General features: G+C 30.9%; 1 protein-coding gene and 1 long non-coding RNA gene across 2 annotated transcripts; both read right to left on the bottom strand.

Moving 5' to 3' along the window:
* Positions 1–5: 5 nt before the first annotated feature.
* LOC132717971 (uncharacterized) lies at positions 6–3,164 on the bottom strand. Its single transcript, XM_060701579.1, has 5 exons — positions 3,076–3,164; positions 2,463–2,526; positions 1,727–1,793; positions 1,200–1,308; positions 6–81 (listed from the first exon to the last, which is right to left on the bottom strand). Exons 1-5 carry the CDS (start codon positions 3,162–3,164, stop codon positions 6–8), a joined length of 405 nt encoding a protein of 134 aa, XP_060557562.1.
* A 1,135-nt stretch (positions 3,165–4,299) lies between these two features.
* Positions 4,300–13,227, bottom strand: LOC132717974 (uncharacterized). The gene is made up of 3 exons (XR_009624019.1): positions 13,072–13,227; positions 4,924–4,998; positions 4,300–4,347 (listed from the first exon to the last, which is right to left on the bottom strand). It is a non-coding gene; the product is annotated as an uncharacterized LOC132717974 (long non-coding RNA).
* Between the last annotated feature and the right edge of the window lie 1,191 nt (positions 13,228–14,418).

The raw sequence follows: 14,418 nt of genomic DNA, 5'->3' as shown, positions 1-14,418 counted from the left end.
TTTGATTATTCTGGAACTTTATTTCTTCTTTTAGTTTTACAAGTTTTGACATTGTCATTATGCTCTTCTGTAAACACATCCCTAAAAATATAGAACAAAATTAAAAATTCTGTGAAAATCAATATATTATTTCCTTTCCTGATATAGAGATTATCAACAGCAAAGTGGTAAAGGTCTAGGAATCTGGCACTCAATTTTGATTCTATGCAAGAAATATTGTGCTACTTGAATTTAAGTGGGCCTTTTCCATACACTGTCCTTGCAGGGTTCCAAAATACAATCAAAGCCGCAATTCAAGCACTTTTCCCCTGTTTATCAAGCATTTTTTTTTTGTTGCACACATATGACCTATTACTAATAAAGAAACTATATTGTAAATGTTTTATTAATAATAAGACATTAAAGGCTTTATTTTTGCCGCTTTATCACTTTTAATAACACATATAATGTGAAATCCAAAAAGGTTCAAGTGGCAGTCTATAAGAGCAAATTTTTTTTTTTTTTGTCTAAGGTACTGAATTAAATTTTTGTTGAAAATATCAAATTTCTTTCATACATATAAGCAGCTGTCATCCTTTTATTTCAAAATCATGTTTTCAGACAAAATATTAAAGGACTTTTTAAGAAAGTAACCTGAAATTAAAGGACTTTTTCTTTCTTTAAGCACTAATTTTGAAAGAAAAAGGACTCAAATTATATCACTTTTTAAAGGCCGAGTAAATCCTGCTAAATTACAAGAAAACAAAATGTCCATTTGATTTTTTTTATGTTTAAATTACCACTCACTGTTTTAGGTTTGGCCACAATCAGGACATTTGATTTTTTCACACAAATCAGAAAGCCATCTTAATCAGCTAAAAGGAGGCTAGTTGTTCTCTGAACAAGTACTGTTGTACGGTAGTCAAAATATTTTGATGTTTCAAGTAAATTCTGAGATACATTACATACTTCTGTTTTGGGTAGGATGGTTATATCAACCATACATAAAACAACAAATATATCTCAAGAGAACAATTTGTAGGGTAAAGTTGGGCAACTCAAGCAAGGTGCCAGAAATAGTGCGTAAATTTAGCATCTAGGATTATTCATGTATATCCCACTACTGTGATGTAAGTAAAAGCAAGAAAGTCAACATAAAATGTGAAAGAATCTGTCACCTTAATGGTACTAACTTAAATGATTTATAAATAACAACTTACATCACAGCTTGCCTGTCTATATCTTCATCAACTATTTCAGGTGTTGATTTCTGCTCAAGTTCCTGGTAACGCTGTGACATATTGACCTTCTCTTCCTCTAACTTACGACCTGTAAAAACAAATATCATCATTTGTGAACTGCAAGAATATATAATTCAAATTCTATAATCACAGAAATGTATTTAAAGCTTACAGTAGAGATTGGTGGTAGTTTTTCAAAGAAAAAATACTCTTCTTGTAACTCTTATTATCAGCAATGATAAAATTTTTTCTACCAAAACAAAAATTGAAAAACCACACTCCTTACCTCCCTTTATATTCAAAGAAAATTTGAAGTGCTGTATCATTATAAAAATAAACATTACAATATTATGGTAAACAAACTTTGAAAACTTCTGAAAGCTGATATGACATAAATAATTTTATTTTCTGGAGCTTTATCTACATTCCTTGCACCTAATATAGTGTAATTATAATTTTCTGTTATTCATTCCTATATGATTTTTTCTTTTTTAAATCATATTTACTTTTCTGAAGAAGTTGTTCATACTCGGACTTTCTCCCTGCGATTTTCGCCAATAAGTTCTTGTCAGTCTGAAAATGATGTGATACAATATTTTTTTATTTCACAACTAATATGAAATGTAACCAATGAACTTTAAGTATTTGTGCCATGTGATGTACCAATATACATCATAATTGGATCCAATCTTATAAATTTAGCCCAAAAATAACTGCATCAAATGCATATTGTACTCCATCCTGCATGGCCTTGTCTTTATTTTCCTAGTCCAAAAAAATCCATATCAATTCCATATTGTAATCTATCTAGCCTCATTTTAATTTTCTCAGATATCAAATCAATTATTGTTGAAATAATTAATTATATATTAATGTTGATAGAGTACTTATCTGATTTTACTGGACTAAAACACAGCTGTAAATCCTATATTGGATGAGGCTATATGTGTTTCTATAGGCCTATGGAAACAAATTTTTTTAATTGTATACAAATATTTCATGAAATATTGCTGTATGCCCTTTAAAGTTTTGATTATTTACAAAATGCAGAACTATAAATTAAATACTCGGCAAGGCTTCCATTAGTGGAAGTTTGAGAGTCATGCATTTACTTCTGGTTTTTTGCTTGTGACTTCCAAAATAAACCATTTTCCTTCTTTACCTCCAGTCAATTTGCATCTATTATTTTAGGACTTAATCCAGGAAGCCTTGCCTTAAGTTTACTTTTGAAATCACACTTACATAAGCATCTTTAGAATTCACCATTTGCTTTGCCATCTTGCTCAACTCTTCCTCAAACTTTTGACTATAATTTAATTTATAACTTGACATTATGTGAAAGATTATTTAAAAACTGCATGCCAGGTTATAAATATTTAACTTAATGAACCATTGTCTGTACAAATATAGCAAGGACAGCCATGGTATTTCACACACACAAACACATTTTTTTTAAAGTCTGATAAGGGCTCTATTTCATATCTCATCTGAAGTATCGTAATTTAAATTATCTCTTTTGATACCTGTCACATGTATACAGATATCATTTATCTCATTTTGGCAAGTCTCACTGGGACAGGCCCTTCGATACAAACTGATGCATTTTTTTTTTCTATTTCAAAATTTGTTGTCAAAAACTACATAATTGCAGTAAGCTTCTTTTCCATATCACCCATAAACTATTAGATGCATACACAAAACAATCTTAGATAAACATTATCTTTAATAGAGCAGAATCATCTGCCTTTTTCCTCCTACCATTGATTATCTTGAAAAAAAAATTGACATGTATTATATAAACTGTGTTTAAAAGTGAAAACTGACTCATAAAACCTATATTACCCCGGTAACTTACATTTCGTTGGTTCTTGAATCCTGTAGGTGTTTTATTTGTTGATTTACAGATTGTAGTGCCTGTCTCTTCTCACCATTACTTTTCTCCATGCTGTAAATATACTAAATAGATAATTGTTTGTTTATTGAAAGAATGCAAATTAAAAGAAGACAGGGACTTTAGTATATGCTAAAGAAGGCTTTGCTATTTAGATGTACCATTTAAGTTAAATGTGGAAGTAATTGCATTCATATATCCTAAGTGTCATATTAATGATATTTGGCCAGTTCTCAAGTAATGAGGGGCTGTGTTGAAAATACATGTAGTTGAAAAAAAAGACCTCAATAAAAGTAGGTTCCAGCAAAAGATCAAAGTGTAATAATTTTTAGAACTAAAATATTTACAGCCTAGCATGAATATGAAATGTAAATATTAAAAAAAACCTCTATAATCCTTGATATTAATAAATATAAAAAAACAGAGGAGAAAATCAAGGCACTAAATTGTATGATTCACCAAGCTGTCATTTCATAAAATTCCAAGATCGTATATAGTTTTAAATTATAAATTCTTTTTTTTCCCTGTCAGACGGGGCCCGTTTTTGGGAACTTTTTTGTGCTATTTTTTAATGTTTTTCTTAAAAAAAAATGAAACTTGTGTCCTAATAAAAATTTTAAATTACTAAAAAGATTGTAATAAATTTTCTGTTTTCATATAGAAATTTATAAAATTAAATCTTAAATGGATCAAATCCCCGTCTATTTTAAAACTCCCCAAAATTATACGACGTGCAAAACTGATTCAAGTCAGAAAAATTTACATTTAAGTTTACATTTAAAGGGGAAACTTCCCTTTACTTGATAATTGAATACCTGGGGCATCTCATTATTTGTAAAATTTAAAAAGTTATAATAAAAAAGAATAGCTTGAATCTTTTTATTCCAACAAAAACAACATGTAAAGGTCAAGGTAAAAGAATCAGGTTAAACTAATATCATTTCAGTGATCAAAATACATTTCTTACGCTAATATTCTGTGTAAATTGCATGAATGTAAATAATGACCAATTTGTGCTTCATATCCAGCCTTTTAAAGGCATGAGTATTGACATGCCCACTTGGTCTTAACTTGACAGCAAATTGCTTTTTGTGCCTTAACGACCAGATGGTCATACTTAATTAAACATATACTTTACATATAGACATATCTTTAGATTAAGATATAAGTATTATTAACAAGTTTTACCTGTCATTTTAGTGTGGATGTTTGTAATCTGTGTTAGCTTTGAATTCACTGAAAACAATAAAGCTACATTTAATTACTAACACAGAAAAGTCATTGATTCAGTGCACAATGAAAAACAAATGTTATAAAGATAAGTAAATAAAATAAGATACAAAATATGAACGCTGCCGAGGATTTATTCTACAAACTCTCTACTTTTTCTTTATTTGAAAAAACAACAACAACAAAGTGTTCATTTATCAACACGAAATGCTTAAATAACTCTGATTTTTTATAATAACTCAGACTATTTTAAGGCAAGCTGGGCGATGCTGTTAACTTGAAACTTGCTTTACTGTTTTGTTGAAGTTTAAATTTTCAATTGTGCATTTTTTAAGTTGCAATTAGCTAGCATTTTGCAGGCCTGAAATTTTAAATTGGCATTTATATAAAGTATTATAATTCATTAATGTTTAAAGGCAATTTCACATTTAACAAACTTAAATGTTTTCTAACTTTTGTTAATAGTGTTGTTTTGTTACATTGTGTCATAAGATAAATTCTCTTATCCTCCCTATTCTCAAAAACACAATGTCACATTTTGTCTACATTAAGAGTCTTTAATCTATAATAACAAAACATTACCTGTCTCTAAAACATTTTCAATATTCTTTCTCATCCGTCTTTTTTCATTGAGGCGACTCTCTAAATTGCATTTTGCTGAAATGACAAAACAAGAATGATTGAAAATATCAGCGCCAGAAAATGGCAGAAATATATACGCCTGAAATGCTAAACTTGTTTGAGTAAACAAAAATAATCTTTCAGGTGGGGAAAGGAAGACGGCCCATTCACAAAGTTTGTTCAAAGTACATTATACATTATTGTATTTTAATTAACTATTACAAGTTTCAAGAAATTGTCACAAAAACAAAGTGTTAATTTAAGTTGTCAAACCACATGTACCTTCTGTTTTTTTCTCTTACATTTCAATTAATAAATTATCTAATGTATTTATAACCACCTAAAATAGGATTTTTGAAATTTTTTGAAATTTAATTTGTCAAGAAAAAAAGTAAAAATAAATAAATAAACAAGAGTGATCAGTGATTATCGCACATGTGTCGCCTCATGATGGCCAATTTCATGTTGGGACAAGTTTTGTGACAGACGGACAGTGCACAACTAGACTAATGGTACTGATCATTCCTGTAAAGTTTGGATAAAATTGCACCAGTAGTTTATGAGGAGTAGTCCGGACAAGCTTTTGTGTATCTGGCAACACACAGAAGAAAACACTTTTTTATCAAAGGGCCATAACTCGACCAAAAATCATTCAACCGACAACCCGTGCAATATGCTCAAGGACTTGAGCTATAGATCAATCCTGTAAAAATTCATTGAAATTGCATTAGTGGTATAAGAGAAGTAGTCCGGACAATCTTTAAAAATAAAAATTATTAAAGGGCCATAACTCTGACAAAAAACATTGAACCGAAAAATGCTGACAATATGCACAACTAAACTTGGTACTGATCATTCCTGTAAAGTTTGGATGAAATTGCACCAGTAGTTTATGAGGATTAGTCCGGACAAGCTTTTGTGTATCTGACAACACACAGAAAAAAAACACCTTTTTATCAAAGGGCCATTACTCGACCAAAAATCATTCAACCGGAAAACCCGTGCAATATGCGCAAGGACTTGAGCTACAGATCAATCCTGTAAAGTTTCATTGAAATTCCATTAGTGGTATAAGAGAATAAATCCGGACAAACTTTAAAAATAAAAATTATTAAAGGGCCATAACTCTGACAAAAATCATTGAACCGGAAAATGCTGACAATACGCACAACAAGACTTGGTACTGATCATTCCTGTAAAGTTTGGATGAAATTGCACCAGTAGTTTATGAGGAGTAGTCCGGACAAGTTTTGTGATGGACGGACAGACGGACGTACTCACAAAATGGTACTTATGTGTCTTTTCCTTTGATCTTCTTGGCCATTTTTAGTCACACAAGGCCTAAAAAAAAACACACAAGTAAAAATGGAATGAATAGGATCAAAGATAATTTACTGTTACCCATTGTTCTCCAAGTCACACAAGTACCTCTGGGTTCGTACGGACGGACAGACAGACGACAGAGAAGTGATCCGTAGAGGCGACACAAAAACAATTATTATCACATTTTGGGGAAAAAATTATTATTGGCAGGGTCTTTCTGGTAAGAAAAATCATCAAAGTTGAAACAGATTTCAATCTTTAACAATAATTTAATCAAATTCAAAATGATGAAAAACAGGAAAACCCAGCACATATCCATACTGCTTTCATGACAATTTAAGTCACCCCAAAGCATCTGAATTTCTTCTATAAACTTTTGAGGGGAAAAAATGTTCTACAACTGAGGAAAAATATTGTTCTTTCTGGTTTGGAATGTGGTCCAATTCTTAAGCTCCAAATTGGCTTTAAAACTCACTGCCAGGATATCAGTGACCCAAACAAAAGAGCTATCATGGTAGCCTAGCTGAGACCAAGCTCAACTTTTTCTTATTTGAAACAATTTTCTATAGTCAAACACATCAGATATTTAGAATATTACAGTAAAAAATAAGTACACCTACAAGACATAAATGAAAGTCAATTTCAAACTTGACCTTAACAATCAAAGTCAATTGAAGATCAAGTTCACATCTGAATTAATCATCATTTCAGTTTGTCATACAATGTATGTGTTCTTTTGTCCAAGTATGAATCAAATGTAAATACATTAAGTAATAAGGTTATGACAATTCAAGCAATATTAAGATTTGATCTTTAAGGACAAGGTCATTTATGAGTCAAGGTCAAGTTCATTATGGTCTTCTTAAAGGTCCAGTTGAGTTACCCTACACACATGTTGAAAATTGCAATTTTGTTAAGTCAAACTGAAAGTAAAGGGGAATAACCCTACCAAACCTGAATAAATCCAGAAGCAAATCCCCAGGTGCACAACTGCTGACCAACAATCCTGTAAAGTTTAATGTCACTGGTCAAATACCCAAGTTACCCAATCAAGACACAAGTTGTAAATTGCAAACTTTTTACATGTAAGTTACATGTAAGTCATTCACAGATGATCAAAGATGCAATATTTAAGATTTATTGGGTTATGTAGTCTAATTTATTAACGCACAATTGTTTTATGGGTAATGTATTGCAGGCTTTACAATCGCTCAATTGCCAAGATTTTCAATATTGCCATATTCATAGAATATTTAAATTTCATTCATCATTTCTATCATTATTATTTTTTGTAAATCTGTTTTCAAATGTCGGTGCAGTGACCTGTACGAAAAATCAGCATGGTTTTTATGAAAAACAGGACCGATTCAGGCCTGTTTTGAACCAGAATTGGCAAAATCAGGGTAAAATAGACATGGACCCTGAATTTTCGAGAATTCTCACAAGGGAATTCAAGTTTTTTCTACCCTGACATCGTCTTCATTTTGGTAAAAGTCAGGGTGGAAGCAGGAATATTTGCACTTTGAAAATATTTTGACACAGATTTTACTGACTTGGAGAAATATAAGCAAAATCTACCCAGATATTTCAATGTTAGAAAATTTTCAAGAACCAGTTCAATACAGTCTTAAAAGTTCTTCATTTCCAGCCTGATTTTTCTTAGTTAAAGTTATTAGAAATGAATATTGTAATACACTAATAGTACGGTTTACATTACTGTTCACTTAAAATTGATTTTTTAATTCAGAAGAAAATATATTATAATTTCTATTTCTGGAAAGTTTTAGTTGATTTATGGTTAACTCCATTTAACAAAAAAAAAAAATTCATTTACTGAATTATTCTTTATTTTTGAAATTATGTAGATTATTTAGCTCAACATGATTATTTCATTGTTATCTATAAAATTGATAATTGTCACTGGTAATTGATTGTATTTATATTTAACTTATGATAAACAAATATTATTTAATGCATTAATTGGTCAGCAATAAGTAATGTACAAGATTTTTAGTTTATATCCATCATCTCACAATCTGTACAGAATCTCCTACTTCTAAGGTCAGCTTTCAGTTTATATAAACAAACAACCTTCAACGTGGAACTTTTTACAGTATTTCAAAATACTATATGTTAAACTGGGCTATCTGGCTGATGAAAATAGAGAAGTTACCACAGATTGACCGACAGCAGTTTAAAATCCAGAGCAAATATCACACCCTGAAAATTATTTCCAGCATGGTCATTTTCTTTAGAAAGATTGGAGGCTTTAGTTGTGATTTTAATTCAAATAAATCAACTTACAATTATATATTAATACATAAATGAGTTTTGATAATTAAATAGAAAATGAGATTTTAGAATTCAACTTCCCCAGCTATATAGAACTTTCTTGGGAAATTTATTGTGAAATTTATATATAACATGGAGCATGGATGTGTTAAACTTCGTTATTCAATTTGAAAAAAATGGAGGGAAATAAGCAGCCAATTGTAACAGATCAATGGTAAGTTATAATTGAATTACAGTTCTTAATATTTTTAATTTTTCATAAAATTATGAATTCTGTAAGCTCAATATTCAAAAAATTTCAAGAAACCTGTTTTAAAATATGGAGAGAAAATGAAATCATTCTTTATTTTTCTAAATAAACTATACATTTTGATCATTCCATTTAAGAAAAAAAACAACTTAAGTCTTAAAATGTAATAACAATTATGACACAATTGCATATTTTTTTTTTCTACTTCTAAAATTAAGGTTGAAGCCAAATATTTCAGTAACATGTGACAAGAGGATGAAGAAGAAAAAAATGGTGTAGTTGGAACAAAAGAATACAATAGAAGAAATATTACTGGTAATTAAATTTTTTTTTTCATTTTCTATCAAAATTAGTTTCAGTTTTAATTATTATAAGTATTCATTCAGGCAAATTTTATAGAATTAATGACTTCATAAAGTCAGTACATATATGTTAATAATGCTGTAGCTTCTTTAAAATAATTTCATCAATCATTTGTTCTTTTGATGTTTTGATTGCAATTAATGAAATATTATACCTTTAAAACTACATTGTATAGACATATTTCGTTACATTTTCTTTTAGATAAATATATAAATTGAAAGTTGACTATAGCATATTCCTACACTGCTTTCATATGTTTACAGATTGTGTAGTCCAGAGACTATAGTGTGGAACTATGTAATACAGTGTGCAGCTACCTAGTGGAAATATCAAACAAGAATGACTTTTGAAATGTATTTAATTGTATGAAAATTAAATACAGATAAGTGAGAAAAAAAAGTCTTAATTATTATTTTGTCAAATATCAAAAAGAACAGGAATCTGGGTGGATTTTTATTTTAATTTCAGGGTGGGATTTGCAAAATTTTGGGGCGGGATAATAACAGGAGGAAAAAAGTCTGGCCTGACTTTTTAAACAGAAATCAGGGTGAATTATGGCTCATTTAAATATTTCATTTTAATCCCACCCTGAAATTGCTGTTAATTTAACTAGAAGTAAATCTATTTTTAGAAATCTGTGTGAGTGAAAATTCTGCCCTGGATTTCCATTTCAGGGTGGTATTTTTTCTGGCTCATTTAAATATTTCGTTGAATCCACCCTGAAAACACTATATATTGTATACTACAAAATCTAAAAATAGATTTCTGTCTCCTCTATAGTCAACTGAATAGTTTAAAAAACCTGGCTGGGAATAAATTTCTGATCCCATGTCAAATCAGGGTGTAGTCAGGGTAGGCATTTTCGTACAGGTAAGTAGACAATCATTGTAACTGTAAAGTACTCTCGTGTGGCTGTCTCGATTCAGGCCTTTTTAATGTCACTAGTATATTTAATTATTCTTTTTATTTGAATGCCTATAGAAAGATATTTCTGATATGTTTTAATGTAGCGATAGAAAAACAATAAAAATCTTTACAGTTTGAGTCAGTAATTTGCGAAATAAAAGTAACTTTTGGTTATTTTTTACACATTGATTAAATTTAAATGAAAGTGCCCGATTCTTGTAAAATTATATAAATCTGTGGTTTCAAAGTCTTAAGTAAAATTTAACAGCATAAATTGATGATAATGAATTTTTTTTTGCTTGATTGTAAGTGTGTTTGATAAATTATGACATAAATATTGAATATTTTTAAGTTATTAGGTCATCAAATGGACTGTATGGCAGTGTTCGAAATTAGCAGTAGTCTGATAGCCCGTGACTACTAAATTTCTCCTCGGGCTACCAACTTTTCACAGTAACAAGCCCGACCAGGCTACTGTATTTTCAGAGGCAATATCAACAACTGTTTTGAACAAATGAATCATGCTAGTGAAATGTCTTTTGGGCTAGTGAATATTCCAATCTGGTAGTCCGACCAGCCTAGTTGATTCAAATCCTAATTTCTTACACTGGTATGGTAAGCACATTAACACCTGTACAATTACGCATTTTGATTGGACGAGAGTCTGCTAAAACTTGTGTAGTTTTTGGACAGTGTATGTCCTTGTAGAAGTGTTTCTACCAGACAATTATTTAGGTCACGAATAAATGGAAAGGCACTAATCAATGAGAATAAAGAATTAAACCTGAACTAAATAATACCAGTCACACAGTATATAAACGATTTGAACCCCAACCGGATCTTGTGAGAAGATCACAGCATCTAAACGTACAATCAGGCGTAATGACACATTAAACTATCAAACATCGGCTTGAATATAATATGTTACGGTATGTTAACATTTGAATCATTTTAAGAAAAAAATTATCTTTGCTTAAATATACATCCATAACCTTCTTCGTAAAATATATGCGCATAAAACGCTGAGCTCTTCGCCTCATGTTTTGTTTATGTCAACACACGCCGATTACACAAGCAAATGTATGCCTAAAATTGTTTTATTTCACTATAACTCATTTCTGAATCTTAACTTTATTGTCTTAACCTCATGTTACTGGACAGACACTTGTGAAAATATCTTTGAATATTGATAAAACATAGTAAACAATAGAGGCGACATTTCTGATAACTGTACCCGTCTTGCTAAAACAATTTTAATGATTTGTACCCTACTTGTGTTTTCACTGAACCATTACTTGCGAGTCACTTTTGATGATTTTTATTGTGTTTTTGTCGTATGTTCCAAATTTTAATGTGCAGAATATGAAGTTATTGTGTCACAAGAGAAGGGTACATGTTCTAGTGCTATGTAAGTAACTATAAAACTGCATATGAATAGAGGAGCTTCGTCATGTTTTCACTGTCTGCATGAAGTGGCTGGTTATACGAATCAGAAAGTCAATTATTTCTTGATAGGAATTATTAACTAACAAACCTCATCTTCACTTACCATTCATTTTTCTTTGGAAAGATATAAAGCTAAAATATTACATATGTACTATAATTTTTTTTATATTTAGTTCAACGGCATTGTTGTTAGTTTTGACGTGACCGTTATATAACGTCACGTATCAATAAACCCCGAAATATCATTACAAGATTTTTTTGCAGATTACTTATTTCAACATGTTGAAAGCTTTACACCTACCGTTGATTTCATTCTGCTTTTTAAACACTGTTTTATATTCTCAGATATTCATTGACTTTCTTTTTTTGACATGTACGACTTTTGTTCTTGTATATCTTTCATAGACGTCGACAATTTTGGCATCTTTTTAAACGGAGAATATTCGAGAAATTTTGAAATTTTAATTGTCAGTGTTTCAGCTATTGGTGTTAATAAACTTCTTTTTATCGTTTACTTTAATGGTTGTGACGCTGAAATTTTTTAAGTAGGAAATTTTATTCTGATCATTATTTATTCTTATTTTCAAGTTGCAGTCTGGATGGCGAATAATTATGTGGCTAATGATGGCATTGAAATTCGTAGTCTTTACTCAACAGTATATGCAGTTGTATTCTTCCATGGTGATCCGAAAGAAAAATATACATAGCATTATATATTTTATTAAACAAATGATTAACAATATTATCAGTTAAACCAATTCTCGGTAAATACCTTAGATCCCACCTTATATACTAAAATTCCATTACAATCATTTATATTTTCTGGCAATAATTGATACAAAATCGCAATGAACGTAAACTTTTTCCCCAATAAATCTTTAAAAATACTCACAAGTCAGGGTACAGATAAAATTCGTAAACTCACAAGTAGGGTTCACAATCACCAGCAAGTAACGTTCAGTTTACGGAAATGACCTCCTTGGTAAAACTCTTAAATTTATGTTCAAGATCCAGCAATATGTTATGCATATGACTAAATTATCGTTTGTTATTGATTACTTTAGTAGTTCGATATCACAATTCAATGTTTAACTAAATCAACATTGGAATAAGACGGATTTGTGTTCGTGTTCAGTGTTGATCACCTGAAAGCTGTTCGTGAGTTTCGATTATTTTATAGCCTTCGTGCTAACGTTTATGTTTTGCATAACTTAGACGTTTAATAAAGTTTCTAACTTATAATATAAATAAAGATTTACTAACCTAACCTCCATCAGTATCAATATAAATACCAATATCGTAAACAAGTGAAGTGGCAGAATATGGCTGACACTAAAATCTTCTCACAAGATCCGGTTGGGGTTCAAATCGTTTATATACTGTGAGTCAGCAAAATTATTAAAAATGTAAGTTTGAATATAGAATTTAGAAATCAACTCCAATTTAAAAATGTAATTATTTTATTTGAAAAATATACAACGTTTCGACTCAAAAGTCTTCATCATGAAAGTCAAGTTGAATATATTGACCTTTTTGCACATCTTTAAGACTAAAAGTTAGAGATTCCATCTTTGAAATAAAAGTCTCTTCTCTTCAAATTTACCCTCCTTAAAACTTCAATCGTCTGGCAACGCGATTTCATTATCACAGTCACTGAAAAGCTTGCACCGATAGGCACATAAACGCTAAATCAACTTGGGTATTACATCACTAATTTTTTGGCGAATAAGCATTATCAAAGTCCTCGGCAGCGGTTACTCCCCTTTATAAGTACACTGACCCGAGTTCGATTCCAGGGGGGAATGGAGCCTCCGTGGCCGAGTGGTTAAGGTTGCTGACTTGAGATCACTGGTCCCTCACCGCTGTAGGTTCGATCCTCACTTGGGTCGAAATCTTTCATATGTGGAAGTCATCCAGCTGGCTTACGGAAGGAAGGTCGGTGGTTCTACCCGGGTGCCCGCTCGTGCGTGAAATAATGCCCGGAGGGGCACCTGGGGTCTTCCTCCAGAAATAAAAGCTGGAAAAAAATCGACGAAAAAATATCGGCGAGACGCTCTAGGATGGCCCGACTTGAGTGTACGGTCGCCCATATGGGGTTTCCGGCGGCTACCTTAAATAAACGCATTAAAAAACGAAGCTTCAACTTAAACAGTGCGGTTGCAAATTACCAATTTATTTTTTATATATAATCGTGCGTGATAAATAATTTTTGTTAGTATTTCGATTTTGGAAATAGTTACGATGGAAAATGTTGAGGCTGTAAAATTTTATAAAAGAAATGAATGGATAAGTTTTAAATAAGTTAATTACTATTAAAAAGCACGAGGGAAATAATTCAAAGATTGTATTTCAATGATACAAGTAATCGCAATAATACTTGAATTGGAAATCAATATCATATTGCTGACTATGAAATCAGATTCGATGCCTTCAAGCCAGAAATTCAAATAGAGAAGGACATAATTAGAAGAAATCTTTATACCGACATTAAATCATGTGCAGGAAAAAATAATGGAAGTGTTAAACATGCAAAACACAATAACATTACACAGAAATAATTTAATAACATGCAAAACACAATAACATTAAACAGAAATAGCTTAATTGTTACATAAATGTAGCAATTGTGGACGGCAGACGGATAGACGACAGATGACAGATAGCAATCGATCTTAAAAAGCCCACCATGAGCACGACGAGCTCAGGTGTCGAGCCTATAAAAACTTCAACGCATCTTTTCGGCCCTTTCTGTCAAACTTCGGATAACAACATCCCAGATGTTTTGACTGATGCGTATTGTGTTATTATAATATACTAAAAATATTTTTAGGCCGATTATCTTATCAGCTTAACCATAGCTTACCCAATCATTGTAT

Source organism: Ruditapes philippinarum, unplaced genomic scaffold (assembly GCF_026571515.1).
Source record: "Ruditapes philippinarum isolate M1 unplaced genomic scaffold, ASM2657151v2 ctg1498_1_1_1_1, whole genome shotgun sequence".
Lineage (NCBI taxonomy): Eukaryota > Metazoa > Mollusca > Bivalvia > Venerida > Veneridae > Ruditapes > Ruditapes philippinarum.
The sequence above is the reverse complement of the archived record's forward strand: the minus strand, read 5'-3'. Positions and strand labels throughout refer to the sequence as shown.